The following is a 26,190-nucleotide window of genomic DNA, read 5'->3' on the forward strand; positions in this document are numbered from 1 at the left end:
TACCCCGAGGCTCAGTCCTGGGTGTTTGCTCTTTCTCTCAACACCTTCTTTTATCATCTATGTCCTACAACCTCACTCCTGTCTCCAGTCCAGCTTCCCCCCTCACCTCCAAACCTGGGTATCCAAATGCCTTCTGAACGCCTTCCCCGGCATATCCTTCAGGCACCTCAGACTCCCCATATCCAGCATTACTGGGTGCCAGCCTATGCCATCCCCACCCTCCTCACAGTCCCCTAGGTCACATTCCAGGTGGGGGCGTAGAATCTGTCACCCTCCCACTCAGAGTGGCCACTGAGTTAAAAAGATCCACTCTCTGAAGATCTCTCCAGCTTGCTGCTTCCCCTCCAACTGCATGGCCACTGCTGGGTTATGCCAGACCACCATCAAGTCTGCAAAAGTGATTGGAAAGGCCTCCTCCTTTTCCCCCTGCACTCCCTTCCCTAGGCCTCTCCTCCCATATGACAGAGGGAGCCTTCTAAAGCAAACCATCTGTGCCACTCTTCTGCTCAAAGCTCCTAGGATTCCCCATTGCTTTGGATGAAATTTGACTTCCTCAGCCTGGCACAAATACCCAGCGCCAAGGACTTGTTCCCTGGCCATTTCTCCAGCCTCCTTCCCCAGGCCTTCCTGATTGCTCCCTTGGCCTGGAATGCTCTCACCTCCTTTGAAGTGCAGTGTCTACACACACACCTGTGGGCTGGCTCAAGCACCTATATTGGCTGCCAGACCGTCATTTCACCTCCTGTGCTCACCTCCACCCACGCTCCCCCCATCAGAGAGGCCTGGCACCCAGTCCTCAGTTGAGTTCCAATCAGAGGCTCAGGGAACACTGCAGTGATGGGGAGAGCTGGCTGGGCCCTCCGAAGGCGCGTGGTCCCTCACCTTGCCCAGCGAGGTCAGCAGCGGGAAGTCGATGGTCTGGCGATGCCGCAGAATGCGCACGATGCCGTCCAGGTACACCTGATCCTTGCTGAAGCAGCCTGTGGACACGGGAGGGCCGTGAGCCCTAGGCCCAAAGCCCCACCTGAACCCCCCCCCCGCACCCCTGCCACAGATCAGGACACTCCCCACTGCACAGGCGCTCACCGGGCAGCGAGGTGTCAGTCTGGCCGCGCTTGGCGCGCACGCAGTACTCCCAGCGCACGTCGGCGTCCTGCACGTAGCGCGCCAGGTCCTGGAACAGCTGGCGGAAGGACATGTGCGCGGCGCGGTGGATGGTGTAGTAGAGCAGCGCGGCGCGCCACAGGAAGGGCTGCTTGCGGAACAGGACACTGTGCAGGCTGGCCAGGCCCTCCTCGGTGGGGTTCGCTGGCCGCAGCCCATACTGCAGCCGGCCCTCGGCGCTGTGCCACGGCTGCCGCGCGTTGTTCACGCCCCGCAGGTAGTGAGTACCTGTGGGGTGGGCGAGGGAGAGGCTGCGCTGGGCCGCGCATCCAAGGGACCCTCCTGCCCAGCCTGGGTCCTGGTCTGCCCAGCTGGACCTCTAGCCAGCGACTCACATATCCTTATGCCTCTAAAGTCAGGCTCTTACACAAGTCCCCTCCACCCCAAACTCATACTCACCCAACCCCAGGCAGCATGAAGACTCTCCTCAGGTGAACTCACGCCCAAGGATCCAGAGTCTCACATACATGAACCCTCCCTCACCCATCCAGGGCTACACACACCCACACAAACTCTCCCAAACTCACACTGCCCCCCAAGCCCCCAGAGACGTGCAGGAACTCTCACACTACCCCAGCCCCACATCCTGCATACCCATATCATGCTGATGTCCCCAGCAAAAACCATCTTTTGCCCAGAGCAACAGGATTCTTGATGAGGAGGGACAGACAGAAAAGACTAGTAATGAGTGTCCCATGCTCGCTTTTCCAGGCTGGCCCGAACCCCTCCTAAACCCAGCTCTGTGTGTTTTCAGCTAATTCCATTCCCAGGATCTGAACTTCCACCCACCAGGGAGGGCTTGCATGTTGGCTGGCCTTGTGGGACCCTTAGGGCTCTCCCTCTGGCCTGTCTGAACCTCAGCAGTCTTGCCCCACTGTCAAGGGAAATCATAGAGGAAGTAGAGGGAGGAAAAGATACCCGGAAGGAATAAGAAATGAGGGTGAGCCCAGAGAGTGGGCTGGCACGTTCTGGCCTATGTCTGTGAGCCAGAGGAAGGAGGTAGCTGCTCCTGAAGGGAAGGGGCCCATCCTCCGGAGGGAAGGGGAAGAAAGAGAGGGGGTGGGGTTACTGGAGACCCTCACTGCCCCCCCCTTGTCCCAGCCCCCTCTCACCCCTACCCGCCCACCCGCCTACCCACACCCTGACCTATCTCGTGCCGCAGCATGCCCTCCAACCAATACTGGCGGGCTCCGGTCAGGTTGATGGCCAGTGTTGGTCGGCTGTTCTCCACCATCATCACTGCCTGGGACAGCAGGTCCTCACTCAGCTGCACCACAACCTGCGGGCGGCAGAGCCCTGAGCCACGGCCACCAGCCCAGGGGCCAGTGTGCCGATGGGCCCGCTGATGCCACAAGGCAGCCAGGCTGGACACTTGGCCACAACACCTACCCTTCCCCACCACTGCTTGGAGCCAGCTCCCACCTTACCGGGGCAGGGGCAGGGCTTGCCCGAGGTCACAAGCTCCATCAGTGTAGAGCTGGGCCTGGCACTGCCCACTCAGCAGCCTGGTTTGGAGCATGTGGAAAGGGGGCCTCGCAGGCAGGGCGCACTCACCTCCCCAGCGCAGCCCTCCTTCTGCATGTATTTGCGCACAATGGACCAGATCTGGCACTTGGTCAGCAGCTGGCCCCCAGTCGCAGCCTCAAAGTGCTCATAGGTACCAAACTTCTCCAGGACAGCCTCGATGATGCCAACCGCCTGCACAAAGGGCCACAGCGGCAGGTCAGGCCAGGCCTCTCAGGTGGAAGGGCCAGAGTGAGGTGGGCAGTCTGGACTGACCTGATGGAGGAACTGTCCAGAGGCCTCACTGTGCTTCTCCAGCACAGCCGTAGGCATGGGCTCCTGGTACTCGAACTGTGGGTTGTAGGTGTAACGGGACTGGAAGAACTTGTCCCGCTCACGGTCCATGTTGGTTGGCCGCAAAGCCACCAACATGCAGGGGCTCTTGCTGGCACCACGGCCTGCATCCTTTCGAGTCTTAGCGATGTGAGGCAGGGAGGCCGCAGGCCGCAGGGTGCCCCCACCTGGGTCCCGTCCCTGTCCAGGTGGCGCCCGACCCTGGGTGCTGCCCCCCCGCCGGCCAATACTGTTTACGGTGTAGGTGCTCTCACTGCGACGCATGTGGCCACGGTGGCCCAAGTGCAGCTCTGAGAAGGGCTGCGGCTCAGGTCGGGGCCGCAGGGCTGAGCGGACTGAGAGAGCCGGGGGCAAGGCCAGGGACCGAGGCCAGGGGTACAGTGCTGTCCCATCTCGGTCTGAGGGCCTCAGCCTATGGCCCAAGGATGAGGGACTGGATGGTGGGCTGGGGGGTGCCTGCTCATACACCTGAGCCCCTGAGTCCAGCACCATTCTGTCCTGGTGGTCACATCCAGCTGGGTCACTGCAACTCCCCACACGGTCGACTTCTGGAGACACAGAAAGGCATGTGGAGACCAGCATGAGTGGGTGTGGCCTGAGGACCAGCAGGCCTCGTGCTCCATCCACACTGCCCTCGCTGGGCCTTTGGTGGGCCCAGGACCTGACGCCAGGTTCTAACCTGACCCCTCACCTCCACCCTAGTGTCCATCCCCTCCAGCAGGCTCACCCAAGCAAGCTGGACTGGGGGAAAGCAGGAGGAAGAGTCTCATACACCCAGCTAGATGGTGGTTACTCAAATCCCCTTAGACTGTGAGCTTCTGAGAGCAAGGCCTAAGCCCCCATTCGTGATTCTTCCAATCCCTGTGCTCAGCGCCCACCCAGACTGGGAGTTTGGTACAGTGTAGCCTCAGCTGCCAGGATGACAGGTGAGGGGGTCTCACTACCTTCTACCTGCCTTCTACCTATGGCATTTTCTCAGTCTCACCCCGCCCCTCCCTCCTGGCTCCATCCACTTCCTCCAGCCCATTGGGATTGGGCCTCAGTCAGTTTGAATGCCTGCAGGCCCCTTGCTTATGCTAGTCCCTCCACCCGGAATGCTCTCTCTCCCTGGGCCATCTGCTCAAATCCAAATTAGAATCAGCTTTTGGTGAGCAGAGGGAAACTTCAGCAAATCCAAGCCAATCCCTGGTCTGTCCCCTAGAGTCATCTTTCTAGTGGTCATCCAAGGCCAGTGTCAGGACACTCACCCCTGACTCTGTACCAGGGCTCAGTCCAACCCAGTCTCTCCCCAGAGACTGACTGAAGGCTCCAGCCTCCAAACTCTCCTGCCTGCTCAGGGACATAATTCCAGCATTCCTCTCCTTTCCTACATCTCCTGCGCCATCAATCTCTTCCTCTCTACTGGATTCTTCCCATCAGTATAAACACATGTTGTTATTTCTCCATCTTAAAAAACAAAACAAAACCCTCACTTGACCCCACACGCTTCCAGCTCCACTGCATCTCCCTCCAGCGGTTTCCTAAGGCAACACAACACCTCAAGTCGTCTATACTCAGTCTCCAATCCCTTCTTTCCTGTTCTCTCTTCAATTTCGCTTCAAGTGGGGGCTTTTGTCCCCCACTCTCTATCAAAACTGATCTGACCAAGGTCACCAATGATCTTCATATTGATCAGCAGAATTTGACAAAGTTAATGACTTCATCTTGGCTTGGCCATGTTTTCTACTTGGTTCCCAAATACACTGGAACATGGTTCTCCCACCTCACTGGCTGTTTGTTCTTGGTCTTACTTGCTGGTAATCCCTATCTTTCTGACCTCTTGACACTATAATGTCCAGAACTTGGAAAATTCTCTCCTCTTCTCCGTTTATGCTCACTTCCTAGGTGATCTCATCCACTCTCATGGTTTTAAATATGTCAGCCCAAACTTCTTCCATGAACTTCAGACTAGTGTTGCCAGTTCTCCGTTCAACATCTTTACTTGAACGTCTAACAGGTATCTCAAACTGAACATGTCCCCCGTCTGGAGTGCTTTCCCCTCATATAACTGCAGGGGTCACTCTCACTTTCCTCAGATTTCTGTACAAATATCTTTTTAGAAAAGCCTCCCTAACACACCCTCTATAAAATAAACCTACCCTAGACACTCTCCACCACAACCTCCCCTTCTCCACAATATTGTCCTATGATGCAGTTATCACCATCTGAAGTACAGTACAAGTGAGCTTATCTGTTTTCTCCTTTTAAGTGTTCACAGCTGTGTCCCCAGAACAGTTGCTTAATAAAGGAATGAAACCAAGAGCCCTTGTCCTTCTCAGAACTGGAATCATACCTTCCCTGCACTTTGCTTCCCCATCTAGTTCTGATCCCCTCCCCCTCCTCCCGGCACTCTGCCTAGTGACAAGCTGCTGGAAAAGATTTCAGGCCTCAGGCTTCCCTCCCCTGAACTAACTATACACTTTTCTGGATTCCTCACTGGTCTCCGGGCCTCTGCTTGTACTAATCCCCTTCATCTCCACTTCTTTCATTTGACCTACCTCTTTGCAATTACCAGAATATGCCTGTTTCTTTCATGTCTCAGGTCCTTCTGCCAAGAATGCCCTCCCAATGTCTCCCCGTGGCAAACTCCTTAACCATTCTTCAGGACTTGGTTTAGGCCTCACTTCCTCCGGGAAGCCTTGCCAGCGTCTTAGAGGTTCCCAGTGCCCAGGCGGCTTCTTTACCATCCTAGGCTGTCACTGTTGGAGCCTAGGTCCGTGTCCCCCCATCATCCCCTGAACTCCCTGAGGGCAGGGACGGGTCTGATTCACCCCCATGACCAAAGTAGCCAGCTCCAGACGCAGACTGAACGAAAGATGGTTGTGGGAGGAGCCCAGGCTGAAGGCGGAGTCTGGTGATAATGAGAGGGTGTGGCCTGAGCCAATAAGAAACTCCAGGAGAGGATAACGTGGAAGAGGAGCCAATGGGGACTGGGAGATCGAGGAGGGGCGTGACCTCCAGCCAATAAGAGGCGGGGGATGGGGCAAAGGGAGTGCCCAATGGAGGGTGGGGCCGGAGGACAATGGAGCGGGGTTCCCTGGTGGATGAGGAGGGGTCGCGTCGAACGCCTTCTCGGCCTCTCGGGGGTGGGGGGATTCCGTCCGCGTGCCGCGCCCCCACCTGTTCAATCCTCTTCTCGCCGCCGCCGTTCCCACTCCGCAACCCCGGCCGCCGGCTGCCCAGCCCTCGGGAGCCGACACTGGTGACGCACGCACTCGGGCGCGCGCACGCTCAGACGAAGGCGCGCGGATTCACGTCAATCTCCGCGGCCTCAAGCGCCCGAGGACATGGCTGGGGGTGGGGCCAGGTAGAGCCGGAGGGGGTCTACCATCGGGTCACGCCCCTGGGTGGGGTGTTGTCTTAAGCCCGCCCCCTCCACCTCCGTAGTTGGACTCAGCAGTCGCGCGGGAGACGCGAGCTCGCTGCCGGCGCACGGACACGTGGGGATGTAGTTCGCATACAGCAGCGGAAGCCCGGGTGCTTGGGAAAGCAGCCCATATACAGGTCTGATGCCGGGATAGGTGGGGCGCAGACGTATTTCAGAACTAGAGACAGGATACCTTAGGTATGTCACTGCACTTGGAACCCCTGACCTTCGCGGGGACTTTTATTTCTATCCCCCCTTCTCCAACGCACACAATTCAGGCGTACTGGGGCCGTGGCTTTATTCTGGGGGCAGCCGAGGGTCAGGCACAGGACCCCGAGGGGAGGCAGGAGGACAGCGGGGGTGCAGGTGCTGGCACGAGGCTGAAGAGTGCGCGTCCACCTGCTGGGGGCGAGGGCTGCGGGCCGGCCTGCAGAGAGCTGAGTGCGGCCAGGCGCTGCTCTCGGGACACGTCCCCGCGCAGGTCCAAGAGGGCGGAGACGTGATCCTCGCTATGGAGTACAGGTGCGTAAGCCCCGCCCAGCCCCCCCCCGGGTCCCTCCTCCCTTCCCGGCCGGTCTTCGCACCTCACGTCGGGAAATTGTTGACGCAAGCCTGCCACCTCTAGACCAAGCAGCGTGGGGTCGCGGAGGTTCAGCAGCTCCCTCAAGGCGAGCAGCACTGGCGCGCACTGAACGCTCTCCTCCAGGCCCTGAACACGTCGGGGTTGGTCTCTCTCCAGCCCTCGGCCCCTACCCAACCACTGAGACTCCCGCCCATCTGCTCACCCAGATTCTCACCAAACCGAGGAAAAGCTCCCGAAGCTGGGCGGCATCGTGCCGCAGGCGCTCGGCCGCCTGGGTCCGCTCGTCAGCACCGCGGCACACTAGGCGGCCTTGCATCAGCGCACGTAGGTACTGCAGCACCACGGTACGCTCCGCCTCAGCCAGCAGCAGCTGCGGGGAGCACGATCAAATGGTTCCAGGACGCTTTTCCCATGGGCGCTTTCCCCCCTCCCCAGCCTTTACCCGCAAACGCACCTGGACCGCAGGATCCCGCACGTGTCGGAAGTCCTGGCAGAAGCTCGCGGTCCGCTCGCACACGTCATCCAGCAGCTCTGGGCTCGACAGCCACCGGCGAGAGGGCAGAGCAGCGAATAGGGGCTGGAGCGGAGGTCAGAGACGCGGCTGGAGGGACGATTCAGATCCGGCATTCCCCGCAGAGACCCCCCATGCATCCGCTGTATCTCCTTCTCCCACCCCCATCTCCACCTGAAGCCTCACCTGTAGCTCCGCCAGCAGCGCCTCCAACACCAGGCGGCAGATCCTCCTCTGCAACTCGTCCAGCGCTGCCTCCACCGGAGCCAAGGCCCCTGGAGCCACCCAGTCGGGCTGCAGGACGGACACGGAGGAGCTGGACCGACCAAAAGTACGGCTTCAGGACCAAGGCCAAGGCCCGAGAGGCCCTCCGTTGTCTAGCCACTCGAGCGCCACCTAGTGCCGCAAGTGTGTTCCGTGAGGGGGCAAGAAGGGCGGCTCCCTGCACTTCTGAAAGTCTGGGCCACGGAGTGAGGATGGGAGTGGTGGGCTCAGCGAACTAGAAGGGACACAGGCCAGCTGCACCTGCCTCTAATTCGCGGTGTGACCTTGGGCAAGTCATGTCTTTCAGTTTCTGTTTCGGTAAGGGGAGAGAGTTAATCCCAGTCAGGAGGGAGTCAAAATCATCGTTAATTTGTTTGTCCTCTCTGCCCCCACCCCAAAGAACATGAGACCCAAGAGGAAGGGAATGTTTTTGTTTTGTTCACAGCTGTAATGCCAGACATAACCTGGCACAGAGTAGGGCCTTGATAAATATTTGTTGAATGAATGAATAATTGACACTATGTGCCAGGTACTGTGATAGGTACATTTTATGTTATCTCATGTGATTCTCAGAATGTCCATTATTACCCATATACTACTGATGACAAAAGCAAGATTCAGAAAGATTAGGTAACTGGCCCAAGGTCACACAGCTAGTAATTAGTAGAACTAGGATAGGAACCCCAGGGCTATGTGAATCCAAAATTCCGAAAGGCCTAGTGTGAGCTGGGTCCATACCTAATAGGTGTTCAGTCAGGGGTTACTGAAGGTGGGGTTCGGCGGGGGCCTCCTGGTACCTGAGTGCTGATTGGTGGTTGAGGGTGGCCAGTAGGTAGGGCACGTAATGAGGGGCCGTTGCTTCCCCCCTGAGGTGGTCTCGGGAGAATCGGATCAGAGCATCACTGAAGCTGCAAAGGGCAGAGGCGGCTCCTGTATCTGCTGTCACTGTGTGCAACCCCAGTCCTTGGTACTCTGGCCCCACCTCCAAGATACCCAAGGCCCTGTTTTGAAGGAGCCCTTTCCCACAGGTGTGTCTTATCACTCAGAGCCCCTTAGCGCTGCCCCAGGATCAGGGCCAGGGGTTGGGAGTGGGTCAGTGCCTTGGCAGACCTCCTTAGGAATGCGCTCAGTTCTGACAGTGCCACGCCATGCACCCGCCGCTGCAGTGACTCACTGACCATTCTGGTCACGCGAATGTTCTCTTCCAGGATCTACAGGCAGGGATGGGCAGCCATCAGCAGAGTCCTAGTCCTGCCCTCTTTCCCTTTCCCTATGAGAGCTGCCCCCCTGCCTTGCCACTTTTCACCCACCTGCAGCACGATGGCTGGCATTGGTGAGTGGTAGAAGCCAGATGGGTCTGTGTCAGGCTCCTGCTCTCGGCCCCACTCAGCTACATCCCCGTCCAGTGCCTTCTGCAGCCACTGGGCCACACTTGCCTGGGGAAAGGGGCAAGGTGCAGCAGTATGTAGCAGGGCACTGACACTGCTAGAGACAGGTGGACATGCGACTCCACAGATACAGGCCCACAGCTGGTGGCAGAGCTGCTCTGAACCCAGGCCCCAACTACTCACCTGGACTTTGGCCACAAATATTGCCTCCAACTGCTCGATGTTCTCCAGGGTCAGGAGGGGCTCCAGATCAGACACATCAGCCTCGGGCCCTAATTCCAGGCTCCCCATCATTTCTGGCCTAGACATGGGTAGCCCAGTGTTACGTTGAGCCTCCAGCCTTTGATGAACCCACTTCCCATTGCCCCAGGGACACTGACCCCAGGTATACATGCAGTGCCCAATGCAGCAAGGTGAAGGCATCGGCAGCTTCCAGCTGAGGCCCTTCCAGGAGTTGCTGCAGGCAGCGGCGCAGGCCGCTGTGCAGGGTGTGGGCCCACAGCCGGACCACGTTGTAGTGTGGTGGGCAGCAGGGTGCTACCAGTGCCTCAGCCGCGGCCAACTCTGCTGGTAGAGCCACCCGCAGAGCCTCCAGCCACTCTGCTAGTGCCCCTGGCCCAGGCTGCAGAGGTGTCCCAAAGTGGATCTGCTCCAAGCCCTCCTGTAGTGCCCGCAGACAGCGCTGCCGCCAGTCCCGGGCAGCCTGCTCCAGGGAGGTTGTGCGCCCAGCGTCCACTTCGGCCACACGCATAGCAGCCACCAGAAGGGCTGGATCCTCCCGTGCCAGCTGCCCTGCAGCCCCTGCAGCCGCCTCCACAGCCTGGCCCAAAGCCTCAGCCAGAGGGCCCAGCCCCTCGAACACTGGCAACTCCAGGCCCCCGAGAGGTGCCCACGTCTCCTCTTGTAGCTGCTCCAGTTCCCGAAGGCTCACATATGCCTCCAAGAGTCGCTGGGCATCAATCAGGGTCTGTGTGTGGGCCAATGCAGCAGGCACTAAGCGGGGAGAAGAGGTAGCCCTGGGTCTCAGCTTTCCCACCTGTGCAGTGGGTATAGCAGTAGATGCTGAGGCCCTGGGGCTGGGGTGATGTGTAAAATATTTAATTATCAGTACAGTAGAGCATTGGTCAATCTGAAAGGACCCAGGGAAGGGCCTACATGGTGGGCCAGGGGTAAACCCTTGAGCTGATGGAACATGTGGAAGTCAGGGATCTTGGAGGGAAGGCAGGGAGGAACTCGGGGGAACATGCCAGTGGCTATTCATCCACGCTGTTAGGGAAATAGTTTAGTAAATTAACAGCCAGGTTGGCCAGAGCCACTTGGTGTCAGTCCTGCTCAGACATCCCATGCTCGGGAACCCCAGAATGAACTAATATGCACCCTTGCTTCATATGCCATTTGAAGCCTGAGTTACTCTCTGGGAGGTCGCCCACGTGTCCGCCCATGCAATCTCCCACTGGCGCCCCAGGCCCTTGATCAGTGATGGTGTTTGTCGACTACCTGTCGGAGGACTGCGGCCTAGGGCCCTACACACTCACCAGCTCGCAGCCGGGGCAGCAGCTGAGACATGGCCTGCAGTTGCTTGTGTTGCACAACCTGCTCCCGCAGGGGTTCTAGGGTCTGTGCAGCCTCAGCCATACCCCAGAGCAACCCATGAGCCTGGCCCAGGGCTTCGCGGGCTCCCTGCACGGCCTCAAGGGCCCAGGCCAGCTGCCGCACACCGGTCTTCACACCCTCCAGGTATGACTGCACCACCGACTGTGGGAGGGAGGCAGCCAGTGAGGCCTGGCCAGTCCTGCAGCCCGCCCTCAGCACTCCTGCCTCCTGCCCGATGCCCACCTTGATACGTGCTTCCAGGGAACAGGTACGCTGCACCTCGCGGCTACGGTACTGGCCGAGCCTGGCCAGCTGCTCTGGCCGGTAGAAGATGCCCGAGGCCCACTTGAGTGCTGCACCCCGGGCCAGCTGCTCCGCCCTCTCCTGCTCCGGCCACTCAGGCCCTGGGCAGGAAGAGCCTGGGCAGCCGCGTCAGTTGGGCAGGGCCTGCAGGAAGTGGCTGCCAAATCTGCTCCCCTTCCTACGCCTCGGCCTGCCCCCCAGGGCAGTCCACTCCTCTCCCTGCCCTCCCTATAGAGCTCCAGCCAGACCTGGCAGGGAGGACCAACCCCGCCATCCCCAACTTTCTTGCCACCATCCCCCCCTCAGCCCACCCAGAAGGGCTCATACCAGGGGGAAGAGCGGGCTGCATTTTGTCCCTGGCTGCTGAGTCCATGGCTGGTGGAGCCGGAGCGGAGGTAGGAATAGGGGCGAAGGTCCAGGTTAGAGCAAGTAGAGTGGGAGCGCCTCTGAGTTGCAGCTTCCGTCTAGGCCCCACTGAGAAGGAGGAAGGTTCTTGCCCAGCCCCCTCAGGAAATGAGAGGGAGGTGGGTGTGATGAGAAGGAACCTGAGACACCTTTGCCTGCCGGGTTTCTCAGTTTTGCCCCTCAGATGCAAGTGAAACAGGGTAGGCATGGGCCTCCACTGGACACCGCTCCTGCTCTGAGTTGCAGAGGACAGTTTGATATGGAACTCACCAGGCTTGGCCAGGCGTCCAGTTCTCCCTCCTCCACAGATAGCCTTGGCCTTGAGGATGGCCCTCCCCCCTGGTCTTCTTGGCAGAGCTGGGTACTCCCACCACTGGCTCATGAGACCCACACCTCAGCATGCAGCAAGAGACTTCCTCTCCCCAAGGAAGCCTCTGTCCCACCTCTCTGCCCAGGAGCTCCCTCCTCCCTCCAAGGTCCCGCCCTCTCCAAGGCCACATGCAGAAAGGAAGGAAGCTGAGTCTCTGGGACTTTATTCCCAACAGGAAAGAGCATCTGCACTGTGGGACAGAGTGGGGAGGGCTGGGCGCCACTTCCTCGCGGGGAGGGGGGGTGTACTCCCTGTGATCATTGAGGCTTGAGCAGGCTATGCAGGATCTGTTGTGCTCAGGACACAGACATGGACTAGATGGCCCCAACCTGGGTGGAGAGCGAGGTGTGCAAATATGGGTGTAGGCAACATCACAGTGTGACAACTGTGTTGACGGGCCCTTCAGAGGTAGGTGTGCCTCTGCACAGGAGCAAGAGACGACAGGCTGTTGTGAAGACAGTGTGTGGTAGGTGATGGCAGAGACGGGTGGAAGGGCTATGAAAGCTATGTTTGTCTTGCGAGTTAAAGGGAGCCATGGAAGGGACTACTAGGTAGTAATAATGTAGTGGACACTGGCTACTACCCGAATCCACCCTTCAGGACAAAGATACTTGTTCCCCCAGCTGCCAGAAATGTAGGCTGCTGAGGTCTCACAGCTGAGTCTCTCAGTCAATGTTAGGGTATAAAGGCCAGGTACCCTTGCCTTGGAAGGCCTTGGAAGAGTCACCCCAGTTTCAGAGCTCCGAGTAGGATGGGCCAAGTTCTCTGTTTTGAAGATTTTTTTAAAAAATAAATTTGCTTATTTTATTTATTTATTTTTGCGGTACGCGGGCCTCTTACTGTTGTGGCCTCTCCCGTTCCAGAGCACAGGCTCCGGATGCGCAGGCTCAGCGGCCATGGCTCACGGGCCCAGGCGCTCCGCGGCATGTGGGATCTTCCCGGACTGGGGCATGAACCCATGTCCCCTGCATCGGCAGGCGGACTCTAAACCACTGCGCCACCAGGGAAGCCCAAGAGTTTTTTGATGTGGACCATTTTTAAAGTCTCTATTGAATTTGTTACAATATTGCTTCTGTTTTACGTTTTGCTATTTTGGCCGTGAGGCATGTGGGATCTTAGCTCCCTGACCAGGGATCGAACCCACACCCCCTGCATTGGAAGGCGAAGTCTTAACCACTGGACGGCCAGGGAAGTCTCTGAGGCCTCTATTTTAACTGCACAGCAGTTTAATTCTCCTCTCTGCCCGATTCTGCCTGTCTTACTCCCTTACAAGTGTGGCTTCTCAGTAAACTTCTTGCAGGCACATCCCTGTTTCCCAAACAACTTGACCTAAAGTAAACAATAATAAATAATGACAATGTTAAAAATAACGAAATGATACTAGCAAACACACAGTCCTCCCACATGCCAGGAACAGCTCTAAGCGCTTTACATGTATTTACACATAGGTAAACATGTTTGCACTGGTTGAAAAGTGGTTATAATCCCATGGCCTCTGAGCGCTGCAGTGTGGAGATAAGAGAAAGATGAGGCTGGGGTCAGGGAAAGAGAGTGGGGATGGAGACAAGTGGACAAGCTAGATGTAGTTAGTGCTTGCTGTTTGGCAGGAAGTGAAGGACAGGAATAGGATGGGTGATCCCAAGACAGTGGGGCAGCCTTTAGGAGCAGGTTTGGGGAAACACATTGGGTTCATCAGGCAGCACAGTCTCCTCTCCTGAGGTGAGGGTTGGGGTAGAGTTAGTGGAGTTGGGGCAGGTTGGCCAGCCCGTAAGGTTCCAGTGGCTCCTCCTTCCCTGCTGCCGAGGCTGCCCAAAGACTTCCTCCACATCCTTCCTTAACAACGCTGGTCTCCGGGGATCCTGGGGTTATTTTCGTCCTCTTCGGCGGTTGGACAATTGTTGATGGTCCCCGAAGTTTTTCGGCTGTGTTCGCAGAGATGAATTGTGCTGGATTCCCTGGGAGGGCGCGGAGCGGAAGCGGAAGCAGCGATGCTGGCGCCGGCGGCCTGGAGGCCAGGAACGGAAGCGGAAGTGGCGGCGGCGCCGGCCTGGCCTGGCCTGGCTGAGGGGAGGTGGCGGGAGGGCGCTATGGCGGAGGCCGGGCCACAGGCGCCGCCGCCCCCGGGCACCCCAAGCCGGCACGAGAAGAGTTTGGGACTTCTCACTACCAAGTTCGTGTCGCTTCTGCAGGAGGCAAAGGACGGCGTGCTTGACCTCAAGCTGGTGAGGCCCGGGCTAAGGGGCGACAGGGGGGATGGTGGACCAGGCCTGGGCCGGTAGCGGGAACCCCCGGGGCGGCCCAGCTGAGCCCTCAGAGCAGGCCGCCATCCATGTGCTTTCTCACAGGAGGGAGGCCGGGAGCTGTTTCATTCATTCGGCCGAGGCCATTGGGCGTCAGCTATGTGCCAGGCTTGGGGCTGCAGGTGTTGGTCCTCGTGGCCCTCCCCGGCAGGTGTGGGGAGAAGAGCATCAGAACATCAGCTCAGGCGGCGCCAGGCCTCTTCCCGCCCCACAGTCCCGAGCTGCTGTAGTGCCTGGGAGGAGGGTTGGAATCAAGGACACCCCCTTTAGAGACTACTCCAGACTAAGTCTCACCTGAGAGTGGGGCTGAGCATTCCCCACTCTCTTCTGCCTGCCAGGCAGCTGACACCCTAGCTGTTCGCCAGAAGCGGCGGATTTATGACATTACTAACGTGCTGGAAGGTATCGGGCTGATCGAGAAAAAATCCAAGAATAGCATCCAGTGGAAGTGAGTGGGGGTACCAGGGAGGGCAACGGGATCTCCTACCCAGAAGCGTCAGGGGTGTGGGGTGGAGGGTGCAAGAGAGAGCAGGGGCCGTGGGACCCCGAGTTCCTGGCAGCCCCTCTCAGCTCCACTCCCCGGGCTCAGGGGCGTGGGGCCTGGCTGCAATACCCGGGAGATCGCGGACAAGCTGATTGAGCTCAAGGCAGAGATCGAGGAGCTGCAGCAGCGAGAGCAAGAACTAGACCAGCACAAGGTGTGGGTGCAGCAGAGCATCCGGAACGTCACAGAGGACGTGCAGAACAGCTGATATCCTCCTGGCAGTCCTTGCTCCAGGGGAGCGGGCGAGGGGCCCTCTAGTCCAGCTGGGTTTGCTTGTGGTCCACTAGTCCCTATGCCTCTTGGGAGGGTGGTCCTACAGCTCCTGGCCAGGTTCCAGCCTCAGGCTCCCTCCTCAGAGCCTCTCGCCCACCAGTCTTGGACTGTGATCCCTCCCTATGTAGACCCCAGGGCTCAGGACTTTCTTTGAGAGCATGTATGTCAGACCTCTGCTGGAGAGCTGGGTCTTCTCTGTGGTCAGCCATCTGTCGCCACGGGCAGGGCATCAGCCGTTCTCCTTAACCCCCACACCTTGGCCTACGTGACTCATGAGGACATCTGCAGATGCTTTGCTGGTGAGCAGAGCCTGGGTAGGGGGAGATGGGGGTGGGGATGGGTTGAGCCACAGCTCTGAGCAGTGGACTCAGTGCCCAAGAGATTTCTGTCTCTTAAGAGGGTTCCTGGGGCCTGCCCAAAGAAGAACCAGACAGGGTAAGTCCTGGGTTTGAGGGTCACTGGGACCCTATGGAGGCTAACCATACTGAGAGGGTACAAGAATTCTGGGCTGGGTCCCTGGGTCAACCCCTACCTGCATCGTCCCCTAGGTTTGGCTTCTCACGTGTGACAGAAGCATACAAGGCAGAACGTGTGTTTGCATGTTCATGTATGCTTGTATGCAGGGGGCAATGGTGCCCACTTCCAATCTACAGTTAGTTTAGTTGCCTTGTAGGTACAGGAATTGTTTCTTGTTCATCTTGCATCTCCCAGTCTGGTTCAGGGGAAGGGATGTTGGCCTTGGCTAGAACATCTACGCTTGGGGAGCAGCCCCGTCAATCAAGTGAGGTGCCCATGGCCAGCAATCTTTTGCTGTGTGTCTGAACCCAGATTTTCTGGTTACTGACCCCTGGGCTCTTAGGAGGAGAAAAGCTTTAGTTCTCTACCCCAGCCTACTGTCCAGCCTCTCAGAGACCATGATCTCCTTCCTTACTCTAAGGGATAGGCACTCCATTCTCAGTTCAGATTGAGCCCGTGGGCCTTGATCCATCCTCCTTGTCATCCTAGGAGACACCCTCCTTGCCATCCGGGCCCCATCGGGCACCAGCCTGGAGGTGCCCATCCCAGAGGTGGGTGCTCAGCCCAGCCATGCGGGGTGAGGGCGGGTGCTGGCTGTGGAGCCCGATAAGTCCCGGGTGGGGCAGGTAGGGGGAGGCCTGGGGTTTGAGGTTATCTAGGAGAACGGGCAGCCTAGGGTGGGAGAGGACACTGGCCCTTGCCCAGGGTCAGGCAGGAGCCGGGCCTGCTTCCAATTCCACCTGTCCTCCACCCCACACCCTCACCGGTAGGGCCTCAATGGGCAGAAGAAGTACCAGATTCACCTGAAGAGCATAAGTGGCCCCATCGAGGTGCTGCTGGTGAACAAGGAGGCATGGAGCTCACCACCTGTGGCGGTGCCTGTGCCGCCACCCGAAGATCTGCTCCAGAGCCCACCTGCTGTCTCTACCCCTCCACCTCTGCCCAAGCCTGCTCTGGTCCCGCCCCAGGATGCCTCACGCCCAAGCAGTCCCCAGGTGACCACCCCCAACCCTGTTCCCGGCAGCACCGAAGCCCAGGGGGTGGCCGGTCCAGCCGCTGAGCTCACAGGTGAGGCACAATGGCCGTGTGGTGATGGGGTGATTTCTGGGGCCCAAGAGGCAATACCTCTGTGTGATGGAATGCCGTACTCAGAGTGGAAGGGACCCTGTGCCGTTCTTTCTCCTGCTCCCCCATCTCGCAGGCCTCTCCTTGCTAGTGCAGCAAATGGCCCTTGTTAACAGGGAAGTTCTGACTGTGTGAAGCGGCATTAGTAGTGGTAGTTTTCCCCCAGATCTGCCAGTGTCACAGTTGCCCTGGCAGCCCCTCTTGAAGTGTGGTCACAGGGGCCATGTCCGTGAGTCTCCCTCCTGCAGGCTTCATGCTCTTGTCTCCTTCAGTGACTAATTTTCACGTTACCTTTTTGGGAGTGATGGGCAGTGCCTAACTTTCCTTGGGCCTAGGAACTAGGGTGCTAATCATCCTGGCTGTGGCTTCTAGCACGGCCAGCTTCAATACCCTGCTTCCTGTCCCCAAGTGACTGGGTTTGGGGGATGTGGTTGCAGTGAGTGCTATCCCTGGAACCGATAACAAGGACGGTGGTGAGCTCAGCTCCCTCCCGCTAGGCCTGACGGCACTGGACACCCGGCCGCTGCAGTCCTCTGCCCTGTTGGACAGCAGCAGCAGCAGCAGCAGCAATAGCAGTTCATCTGGACCCAACCCTTCTACCTCCTTTGAGCCCATCAAGGCAGACCCCACAGGTGGTGAGTACTTGTCCCCTTGGCAGCAGTGAGAACCCAGCCTCAGACAGTCCTAGGTCAGAAACAGAGTTGGGCTTGGAACCCAGCTCTCCTATCTCCTCAGCCAAAGCTGGTCAGCCCCCTGCCATCAACCAGAGCTCTGCCAGCCAAGGTGAGGAGCCTGGCCTCTGGCTTGGTGCTGGTGCCCCTTTGCCCCCTTCCTGGGCTGACACAGACCTCCCTGGCCCTCCCTCAAGCCCTGCCTGCCACCCCTTGGACCCTGGTCTCAGGAAGGTGTGAATGCTCTCCTGGGGAACGGGCTGTGGTATGGCCCTCAGGCTCCAAAGGTGGGCAGTATGTTCTTAGGAGAGGTGGTGTCATCTGCCTGGTATCTCCTCTCCATCTTGTGACTTGAGCGTTTGCTTTTTCCAGGACTCATTCTCCTCGGCCCTCAAGCACTGCTAAGTCTCTCCTCGTTAAATGCCACTTCATCGCCTGTGTCTCTCTCTCTCTTCTTCCCTATATCCTCTGTGTTTGGACTCCTTGATAAAGTCATCTCCATTCTACTCCATACCCTGGTCTCCTAGTCAGCCTTCAGGTTGCGGCAGTCAGGACCCCAAACCCCCACCCCATGCTACACCAGTGCTACTCTTGATAAGTTGCCCAGCTTTGACAGCCAGCTCCAGCAGGTTTCTGGCCAATTTGCTCTGGTGCTCTCTTGCTCTGTGTTGATGCTCTTTTTTCTCCTTTGGCATTAATGATGTCAGCTCTTGGCTCTTCTCCCTTAATTGGCTTCTTCTTCTGACCTCTCCCTGGCATTCCTTTAAATCTGGTTTCCCAGATCTCTGGCTCATTCCACACCTGTGGAGGGCCCCAGTTCTGGGTAGATGAATCCCAGCCTCCATCTTGCCTAGGCCTTTTGCCTGAACTTAACTTCTTGTGTCCACGTGCCTTCCTCTGCACATCCAGTGGGCACTTCATTCCCATGTGTCCTCAACTGAAACTTGGATTTCCACCTTTGTGCATACCCGACCACTGGCCCTAGTCACCCAGGCCTGACACCTGGGGTCAACTCCAGCTCTACCTCCTTCTCCCTCCTTCTCCTGCTCCCCACCCCACATCAGCTTAGTGAGTTCTCTTGCAGACATCCCCCATGGATGGCCTCATGTATCCTAACACTCAGGATCACTGCCAGCCACCTCTATCCTAAGTTCTTCAGCATCTTCTTCACCCCGACTGACAAGAATCTGTTTGAAACACAGCCTGACTGGCATTTCTCTGTCTACAAAATTACCTTTAACAGCTCCCAAAGGTCTGCTGGATAAAACCAGAGCCCCTAAACCTGGCATATGAAATCCCTCGTGATCCAGCTCCAGCACTCCTTTCCTCTGTTTCCCATGTGTGTCCTCCTGGTTAGACCTTTGTAGCAGTGTCATCACCCTGTAGCACTATCCCCTATTTAAGAGTGCCTCCTCCTCTGCCAGGTGACTGGCCTGGGCTGTGGTCTCTGAGCCTGGCACCAAGTAGGTGCTTAGCAAGGGCAGGGATGGACAGGACATCCTCTGTCAGACAGGGCATCCTGCATCAGACAGAGTATCCTCCATCAGACAGGGTATGTACTCTGAGCTTAGAAATGGAGAGGGTGTGCTGCCCTTCTGCCAAACCACTGAGTTAGAAGGGCTGTACTGATTACCTACAGTGGTCCTTTGGCACCGAGGAATTCAGGTCTGGTAGGGGAGACTTGCAGACAGTGCCGGCTTGGTCTGGTGCAGGACCTACATCTCAGCTGTACGGAGCCCCTGGGTGGGTGATAAAGGATCTGGGGAAGTGGGGGCTAGAGTGGGACCAGGCTGGATCTCTGTGCCCTTGAGCATGGCTTTCTTGTCTTTCAGTTCTGGAGCTCCCCAAAGAGCTGTCAGAAATCTTTGATCCCACTCGAGGTAGGGCTGTGTTCTTCCCTGGGGTTGGGGTGAGGGGCACAGCTCATTGGGTGTTAGGGCCGTTTTCTTGCCCTTCTGAGGACCTTATGGTTGTGCCCGGTACCTGGGCAAAGGGTAAAGTTCCTGATGGTGGCTGGGTGGTCCCCTTCATGGGCTTTGGTGGGTGGAGAGGCAGGAGCCAGAATGTAACTGAGCTCTCCCTCCATCCCCAGAGTGCATGAGCTCAGAGCTCTTGGAGGAGCTGATGTCCTCAGAAGGTAGGTGGCCCAGGCAGGTGGGGGGTGAGTGTGTGTGGGCAGGGTTTGGGTGGCTGCTTGGGTGGGGTCTTGGCCCTGGGGCCTCAGCCTGTTGCTCTCTGCAGTGTTTGCACCCCTCCTCCGCCTTTCTCCACCCCCTGGAGACCACGATTACATCTACAACCTGGATGAGAGTGAAGGTGTCTGTGACCTCTTTGATGTGCCTGTTCTCAACCTCTGACTGACAGGGGCATGCCCTTTGTGGCTGGGACACAGACTGTCTAACCTGGGGGCTGCCTGGGGACCTCCCCCCACCCCACCCCTACACAGCTTGAGAGCCATAGACTCCTGGCTTCCCCAGCCTTCCCTCACTGCACAGTTCTGGCCACAAGTCCCACTCCTGCACCAACACCTGTTCTGTGCTGGGGGAGCAGGGGAAGGGGGCTTAGCCCTCTCCACTGTGGAGCCAAAGTGTTTGCCACTCCTTTTTGGGGGCCTTCCCCTACCTGGTAGCCTCCCCCGGCCCTCCCAGAGTTCAGTTTCAGCTGCCACCCAGTGGCACAGATCCAAGGACCCTCCATCACCCTCCTTAGGGCAGCGCATCCAGCCCCACTGCCCTGTACCTGCCAGCCCCTCCCTCTCCAGGAGGAAGCATGGGGTGGGGCTGGGCACTTGCCAGCACCTAGCCTAGCCTCCTTCACTTCTCCCCACGTGGATCACACAGCTCCTTCTGTACCGCTCGTGTGCTCCCTTTCTGCTGGCCCTGAGAACCTGTTGGGGCGGGCAGGTTGCCAACAGGAGGAATGGAGATCTCTAGCTAGGAATCTGGTCGGGAGAGTCCCTGAGGATTGGCCCGGCCTCCCTCTGCCCCACAGTCCCCCTCTTGTTTATTCATTTATCCTCATTTAGAGCCATTTGCAGAGATTTAGAAAGATTTGCAGTAACGAATGGATTCCTATATAAAGATTATTTTTATACTTTTTGCAACAAAAGGAAATTGTAATATTTGTACAGTGTCCAAATGAATAAAGACCATGCCTAAGGCTGTCTTTGATCTGGTTCTTTCAGGGATCCTCCCTGGGACTGTGCTGGATTGGTGGTGGGAACGGGCGGGTCAACTTTCTGGAAAAGGTGTGGCGGTGCTGACAGCCCGCCCTCCCCCCCCCCCCACCTGCCGCACCTTGGGGCGGGGCGGGGCCGCCTCTGCGGGGCGGGGCGGGGCGGGGAGGCACCCTCCTACCCTCCTACCCCCGGGGACTCCAACCCGGAACTAGCCTCCGCTCTGGCTCCCTTGGGAAGGCCGCGGTGCCTTGTTGGGAGTGGGAGCCTGGGCTGTGAGTGCGGGCCACGGGAACCAAGTCTCGGGCAGAGGAACACCTTCGTCCTCAGGGGCCTCAGACCAGGTGTGCCCTCGGCGGGAAGCTGCACATCTGGAAAGTACAGAGGCCCCCACCTCGGGTAGACTATGGTGCCCCCGCGGAATGTAGTGAAGATCGCCGTCCAGATGCGCGACGCCATCCCGCAGCTCATCCAGCTGGACCAGGTCACCCGGACTGTGTGGCCTCCGTCCACCCCACCACCTACCTCCGGGTCGCCCCTTTCCCCTCGAATAGCCCAGCCTCCCCTCCCCCAGGCTCCTCCCCAGCTCCCAATCCCATCCGGTGAGTGACTGTTCCACTTGTAGGCAAAACCCCTGGCCGCTGTGCTGAAGGAGGTGTGCGACGCGTGAGTGCGGGTCTGCCGGGGCACGCCGGGTGGCTGGTGGGAGGGCAGGTGGGAGGGCAGGAGGGAGAGGGCGCCCCCTACCCGCCTCGCTGAGCCTCTGCTGCCCGCAGGTGGAGCTTGCCTCACTCTGAGCGCTATGCCCTACAGTTTGCTGATGGGCACAGGAGATACATCACTGAGAACGTGAGTCCCATCCCCGCCCCACATTCCACTCTATGACCCCTTGACCCCTTTAACCCACCTGGCTCTGACTCAGAGTCATCATCCCACTCTCTGGAACCTGATCTTTCTTTCACTGACTCCCAAATCCTCCCTTATTGACAACCCCAATTAATGAATCCTCAGAGCCCTTCTTGACTTCTCTTCATTTTCTGCCATCTTTTCCAGAACCGCACGGAGATCAAGAATGGCAGCATCCTGTGCCTCAGTACTGCCCCAGTAATGTCCCTCCTGACCATGCCCTCATTCTGTGCCCCTCCTCTGCCCGCCACTGGCACCTGGGCCCTAGGTCTGGAGGCCCCAGCCCTAGCCCCAGCTCCAGCCCAGTAGTGCCCCACCTAGTGGACACCCAAGTCCCCACATCCCCAGTTCCCACTCCTTACCTCCTCACCTCTGTTCTTGCTCCCACCCCTGGCAGGACCTTGAGGCTGAGCGGTTGTTGCGTGGGCTGCAGAGCGAGAGTTGTGAAGGGCGCCGGGAAGCCCTTCAGCACCTCGTTCTGCTGGCCCCAGACATGACCTTCACCCGGGAAGTCATCAGCCGTGATGGGCTTCAGAGACTAGGCTCCATCATTGAGGATGGGGACGAGTGAGCACAGGGCTGTGGTGGGTGGTGGACGTGGTGGGGCTGGGCGTCCTGGTGTGGTCCTCTCAGCCCCACATGTCTCCCCAGCCTAGGAGAGGTGCTGGCCCTCGCACTGAAGGCCTTCTTGGAGCTCATGGAGCATGGCGTGGTGTCCTGGGAGACGCTCAGCATCCCCTTTGTTAGGAAGGTGGGTGGGCTTTTCTAGAGGTAACAGGTGGGGGCAGTGGAGTGGTGTCAGGGTCTGGCCTTCCATGGTGCTGAGGTGGTGACAACCCCTGCTCCTCTAAAGGTGGTGTGCTATGTGAACATGAACCTCATGGATGCATCTGTGCAGCCCCTGGCCCTGGGGTTGCTGGAGAGTGTGACCTTGAGCAGCCCTGCCCTGGGCCAGCTGGTCAAGAGTGAGGTGCCACTGGATAGGCTGCTGGTGCACCTACAGGTGTAAGTGTCTGGAGGTGGGGTACAGATGAGTGGAGCGGGGCTGGACCCTGGATGGCCGGCTGAGCCCTCTTCCTGTCTCAGGATGAACCAGCAGCTGCAAACCAAGGCCATGGCACTGCTGACAGCTTTGCTGCAGGGGGCCAGCGCTGCTGAACGTAAGGTGGGTGTCAAACCAGTGGTCGGGTTGGTTGGGGGAGGAGCTGGTGGGCAGTGTGCTCCACAGTGGGCCTTCAGGATGGGTGCTCATGGTGGGGCTAAATCACCTGAGTCCCCTTCCCACCCACCTCAGCACATGCTTGACTACCTGTGGCAGAGAAACCTTCGCCAGTTCATCTACAAGGTAGGAAGGACCAGGCCAGGCAGACCCTTCCCCACTCCTCTCCTCGCGGCCCACACTCACACCCGTGAACTGGCTGTTCTCCAGAACATCATCCATAGTGCAGCGCCACTGGGCGACGAGATGGCTCACCACTTGTATGTACTGCAGGCCCTTACGCTGGGGCTGCTGGAGCCACGCATGCGGACGCCACTGGACCCCTACAGCCAGGTAGGTGCCTTTGGGGCACACGAGGCTGGGGACGGCTGGAGCTTGGCCTTGAATCTTCAGTCTTAACACCACTCCAACAATGACCCCAGGAGCAGCGGGAGCAGCTGCAGGCCCTGCGTCAGGCTGCCTTTGAACCAGAGGGGGAGTCCCTGGGCACGGGGCTGAGTGCTGACCGTCGCCGTTCCCTCTGTGCCCGCGAGTTCCGCAAACTGGGCTTCTCTGTGAGTGACCCCTATCCAGCTCCCTGCCCTTGCCTCAACCCAGGGCTGCTGTTGTTCCAGAGGGCTGGGCCCTTCCTCAGCTGCCTTTCCCCCTTCCCCCAGAACAGCAACCCTGCGCAGGACCTGGAGCGCGTGCCCCCTGGCCTGCTGGCCCTGGACAACATGCTCTACTTCTCCAGACACGCGCCCAGCGCCTACAGCCGGGTCAGTGACAGGGTGGGGTGGGATACGGCAGGTTGCCTCCTAGGCGGGGGGTCTCCACAGCCTCAGTCGTGACTCCCCACCCCATCCTGTGCTCCCACCACCCCAGTTTGTGTTGGAGAACAGCAGCCGTGAGGACAAGCATGAGTGTCCCTTTGCACGGAGCAGCATCCAGCTGACTGTGCTGCTGTGTGAACTGCTCCATGTCGGGGAGCCCTGTGAGTGGTACTGGGCACAGCGTGTCCAGGAACGGGGGACGGAAGGGCAGAGAGGGCCAGGGGCTGCACACACTTTCTCCCTGAGCCCCTCCTGCCCCCCCGCTCCAGGCTCCGAAACTGCCCAGGACTTTTCGCCCATGTTCTTTGGCCAAGACCAGAGCTTCCATGAGCTCTTCTGTGTGAGCATCCAGCTGCTGAATAAGACCTGGAAGGAGATGCGGGCCACTCAGGAAGACTTTGACAAGGTGCGTAGGGCGGGAACAGGGAAACCTGGGCCAGGGCAGGGGATTGTTGTGGGTCGGGGCCCAGAACTCAGGCCCTGAGCTAAGCTTGGGGTGGCCCCAGGTCACGCAAGTGGTGCGGGAGCAGCTGGCCCGCACGCTGGCCCTGAAGCCCAGCTCCCTGGAGCTCTTCCGAACCAAGGTGAACGCGCTCACCTACGGGGAGGTCCTGCGCCTGCGGCAGACAGAGCGGCTGCATCAGGAAGGCACACTGGCTCCTCCCATTCTGTGAGTTGGTGGGGATGGGTCCCAGTCCTAGCCCCCACCTTCCCTGCTGCCCCCTGGGCCTCGCTCAGGCCCAGGTCGTCCTGTTCAGCGAGCCCCCTCCCCCACTTCCCCAGGGAGCTGCGGGAGAAGCTGAAGCCAGAGCTCATGGGCCTGATCCGCCAGCAGCGTTTGCTCCGCCTCTGCGAGGGGACACTCTTCCGCAAGATCAGCAGCCGACGGCGCCAGGGTCGTTGCTTGGGCAGTGGGGCTGGAGAGTGGCTGGGCTGGGGTCAGGGCGTGTCCCTCTCATCACTCCTTCCCTCTTACCCTTTCTGCCCACAGACAAGCTGTGGTTCTGCTGCCTGTCTCCCAACCACAAGGTGCTGCAGTATGGGGATGTGGAGGAGGGCGTCGGCCCGCCCGCCCCCGAGAGCCTGCCTGAGCAGCGTAAGGAGGGCAGGGTGGGGGTCAGACACCTGCTCTTCCCAGACCGCCGCCCCACCCCGGGACCGCCTGGGGTCCCAGTGGTCAGCCCTACCTTCTTCCTGCAGTCCCTGTGGCCGACATCAGGGCACTGCTGACAGGCAAGGACTGCCCCCACGTCCGGGAGAAGGGCTCGGGAAAGCAGAACAAGGTGAGTGCAGTGGGGACCAGGGGCTCCTTCCTGCCCGCTCCTGCCGTGCCCCCTGCTTAGTGCTCCTGGCTCCCTTGCTTCCCCAGGACGTCTGTGAGTTAGCTTTCTCAGTCAGCTATGACCACGGGGAGGAGGAGGCATACCTCAACTTCGTTGCCCCATCCAAACGGGAGGTGAGTGTCCGGGCAGGCTGAGCAGAGTCGGGCAGACGGGCAGGGGAGGAGACGGGAAGGCCCTCATGGAGATGGCCCCATCCCCAGTTCCACCTGTGGACAGATGGGCTGAGCGCCCTGCTGGGCAGTCCCATGGGCAGTGAGCAGACACGGCTGGACCTGGAGCAGCTGCTGACCATGGAAACCAAGCTGCGGTTGCTGGAGCTGGAAAATGTGCCCATCCCTGAGCAGCCACCCCCCGTTCCCCCGCCCCCCACCAACTTCAACTTCTGCTACGACTGCAGCATCACTGAACCTTGACAGTGAGGTTGGCCAAGGGCCACAGCTGCTGCCACTGTGGTGGCCACAAAGGGTGGAGGGGGGGAGAAGCACAGGCACCCTGACCAGCAGAGGCTGCAGCAGAAATAAAGTCTGCTTGGCTCTTAGACATGTGTTGAGCGAGCTCTGAACCCTGCAGGCTAAGCCTGCCTTCAAGCTTAGCTGGCAGATAAGATGAGGGCGTCAGGCCAGGGCCACAGCTTGGGGCCACAAACCTGGGCAGCTACAGTTGAGGGGCTGGTGTTCTGAAGGACGGTGGGGACCGGCTGGCCCTGTTACCCTTCTCCAATGTGAGTCCTCAGCCTCCCTCAGTGCTAGGCCTGCAAAGAAGGTTGGCCTGTAGTCTGGGGGCACCAGCTGAGAGAGGTCTGGGGCTGCCAGCCAGCTGAGGGTGAGGTGGTAGGGCAGGAGGCATTTCCCCAAGTGGATGCCTTTCTGGGCGCCATTAACAGGGGCCTAGTCTGGGAGCCATGTTTCCAGAAGAAGACTCCTGACAGTCTGAGCTCAGTCCTCAACCCTGCTTGGCCCTTCCCCTGCGTCATTTGTGGGTCGTGACGGCCTCCTGTTGAGAGGCGTGAAGGGAGAGATGTGAAGTTGGGTATGCTTTGTGCTGAAGGGCAAACTCAAGGTTCCAAAAGATGTTCCCCAGGCCAGTGGGAGGATGTAGGCTGATTCTGACAAGAGGGAATTTAGTGCAGCAAGCCTGCATTCTGATTAAAACCCAACTGCAGCAGCATGGGTGGGGTGGGGGCCACAGACAGGCCAGCTGGAGGTGAAGCTCGGAGGCTATGGTCATAGACGCCAAGCCTCTGAGGCAAAGAGGAGCACACCCACCCACAGGACCCACGGGCAGGCTGGAAGCTGCCAGCCATCACCCTCTGACCTCCTCCATGCCTCTCACTACCTCTCTTTCCCAGTGCCTCCTCAAAATATCTTTTTTAAGTGTTAACCATCATCATGTTACCTAAAACCTGATGATACAACACCTCCTTTGAAGAATGTTCTGGGGGAGTACTTGTTCCCCCTCTCTA

At 58.8% G+C, this 26,190-nt stretch overlaps 4 protein-coding genes across 6 annotated transcripts; 2 read left to right on the forward strand and 2 right to left on the reverse strand.

Moving 5' to 3' along the window:
- Positions 1–896: 896 nt before the first annotated feature.
- On the reverse strand, positions 897–3,513 carry MATCAP1 (microtubule associated tyrosine carboxypeptidase 1). The gene is made up of 5 exons (XM_065898938.1): positions 2,944–3,513; positions 2,719–2,862; positions 2,311–2,443; positions 1,087–1,392; positions 897–970 (listed from the first exon to the last, which is right to left on the reverse strand). The coding sequence occupies exons 1-5, from the start codon at positions 3,511–3,513 to the stop codon at positions 897–899; spliced, it is 1,227 nt and encodes a 408-aa protein (XP_065755010.1).
- A 3,121-nt stretch (positions 3,514–6,634) lies between these two features.
- EXOC3L1 (exocyst complex component 3 like 1) lies at positions 6,635–11,558 on the reverse strand. 2 transcript variants are annotated; one of them, XM_065899176.1, is made up of 13 exons: positions 11,397–11,558; positions 11,010–11,213; positions 10,709–10,928; positions 9,554–10,166; positions 9,357–9,474; positions 9,096–9,221; positions 8,896–8,996; positions 8,583–8,693; positions 7,708–7,837; positions 7,465–7,587; positions 7,225–7,380; positions 7,012–7,136; positions 6,635–6,936 (listed from the first exon to the last, which is right to left on the reverse strand). In XM_065899176.1, the coding sequence occupies exons 3-13, from the start codon at positions 10,806–10,808 to the stop codon at positions 6,747–6,749; spliced, it is 1,893 nt and encodes a 630-aa protein (XP_065755248.1). In that variant the 5' UTR covers positions 10,809–10,928; positions 11,010–11,213; positions 11,397–11,558; the 3' UTR covers positions 6,635–6,746. The 2 variants fall into 2 exon arrangements, with proteins under 2 accessions (XP_065755248.1, XP_065755247.1); XM_065899175.1 differs by having other exon boundaries at positions 6,747–6,936; positions 11,010–11,170; positions 11,397–11,442.
- A 2,365-nt stretch (positions 11,559–13,923) lies between these two features.
- On the forward strand, positions 13,924–20,435 carry E2F4 (E2F transcription factor 4). Its single transcript, XM_065898845.1, has 10 exons — positions 13,924–14,066; positions 14,483–14,592; positions 14,734–14,895; positions 15,217–15,260; positions 15,967–16,028; positions 16,248–16,545; positions 17,040–17,237; positions 19,106–19,153; positions 19,366–19,410; positions 19,515–20,435. Exons 1-10 carry the CDS (start codon positions 13,932–13,934, stop codon positions 19,628–19,630), a joined length of 1,218 nt encoding a protein of 405 aa, XP_065754917.1. The 5' UTR covers positions 13,924–13,931; the 3' UTR covers positions 19,631–20,435.
- Positions 20,436–20,676: 241 nt separating this feature from the next.
- ELMO3 (engulfment and cell motility 3) lies at positions 20,677–25,266 on the forward strand. Of its 2 annotated transcripts, none has more exons than XM_065898501.1 (20): positions 20,677–20,932; positions 21,074–21,114; positions 21,225–21,297; positions 21,502–21,552; positions 21,752–21,921; positions 22,006–22,105; positions 22,208–22,359; positions 22,441–22,519; positions 22,649–22,699; positions 22,784–22,906; positions 22,996–23,127; positions 23,230–23,331; positions 23,438–23,546; positions 23,655–23,791; positions 23,892–24,055; positions 24,169–24,281; positions 24,377–24,481; positions 24,586–24,668; positions 24,755–24,841; positions 24,929–25,266. In XM_065898501.1, the coding sequence occupies exons 1-20, from the start codon at positions 20,855–20,857 to the stop codon at positions 25,139–25,141; spliced, it is 2,163 nt and encodes a 720-aa protein (XP_065754573.1). In that variant the 5' UTR covers positions 20,677–20,854; the 3' UTR covers positions 25,142–25,266. The 2 variants fall into 2 exon arrangements, with proteins under 2 accessions (XP_065754573.1, XP_065754574.1); XM_065898502.1 differs by having other exon boundaries at positions 20,679–20,932; positions 24,945–25,266.
- Positions 25,267–26,190: the final 924 nt, after the last annotated feature.

This window comes from Phocoena phocoena, chromosome 20, assembly GCF_963924675.1.
Source record: "Phocoena phocoena chromosome 20, mPhoPho1.1, whole genome shotgun sequence".
In the NCBI taxonomy this organism is placed as follows: Eukaryota; Metazoa; Chordata; class Mammalia; order Artiodactyla; family Phocoenidae; genus Phocoena; species Phocoena phocoena.

Excerpts from the sequence above, each read along its gene's own strand:
- MATCAP1 (XM_065898938.1), bottom strand. The coding sequence starts at position 3,513 with ATGGTGCTGGACTCAGGGGCTCAGGTGTATGAGCAGGCACCCCCCAGC. Across the intron at positions 2,863-2,943 it reads CTGGACAGTTCCTCCATCAG|GCGGTTGGCATCATCGAGGC; the intron begins GTCAGTCCAGAC and ends CCCTTTGTGCAG. Across the intron at positions 2,444-2,718 it reads AGGAGGGCTGCGCTGGGGAG|GTTGTGGTGCAGCTGAGTGA; the intron begins GTGAGTGCGCCC and ends TGCCGCCCGCAG.
- EXOC3L1 (XM_065899175.1), bottom strand. The coding sequence starts at position 11,442 with ATGGACTCAGCAGCCAGGGACAAAATGCAGCCCGCTCTTCCCCCTG. Across the intron at positions 8,694-8,895 it reads CTGAGCGCATTCCTAAGGAG|CTTCAGTGATGCTCTGATCC; the intron begins GTCTGCCAAGGC and ends TGCCCTTTGCAG. Across the intron at positions 7,137-7,224 it reads GGGAGCTTTTCCTCGGTTTG|GGCCTGGAGGAGAGCGTTCA; the intron begins GTGAGAATCTGG and ends CGACGTGTTCAG.
- E2F4 (XM_065898845.1), top strand. The coding sequence starts at position 13,932 with ATGGCGGAGGCCGGGCCACAGGCGCCGCCGCCCCCGGGCACCCCAAGC. Across the intron at positions 14,896-15,216 it reads GAGGACGTGCAGAACAGCTG|CTTGGCCTACGTGACTCATG; the intron begins ATATCCTCCTGG and ends TAACCCCCACAC. Across the intron at positions 16,029-16,247 it reads TGGAGGTGCCCATCCCAGAG|GGCCTCAATGGGCAGAAGAA; the intron begins GTGGGTGCTCAG and ends CCTCACCGGTAG.
- ELMO3 (XM_065898501.1), top strand. The coding sequence starts at position 20,855 with ATGGTGCCCCCGCGGAATGTAGTGAAGATCGCCGTCCAGATGCGCGAC. Across the intron at positions 21,115-21,224 it reads CTGAAGGAGGTGTGCGACGC|GTGGAGCTTGCCTCACTCTG; the intron begins GTGAGTGCGGGT and ends TGCTGCCCGCAG. Across the intron at positions 24,282-24,376 it reads CAGCAGCCGACGGCGCCAGG|ACAAGCTGTGGTTCTGCTGC; the intron begins GTCGTTGCTTGG and ends TTCTGCCCACAG.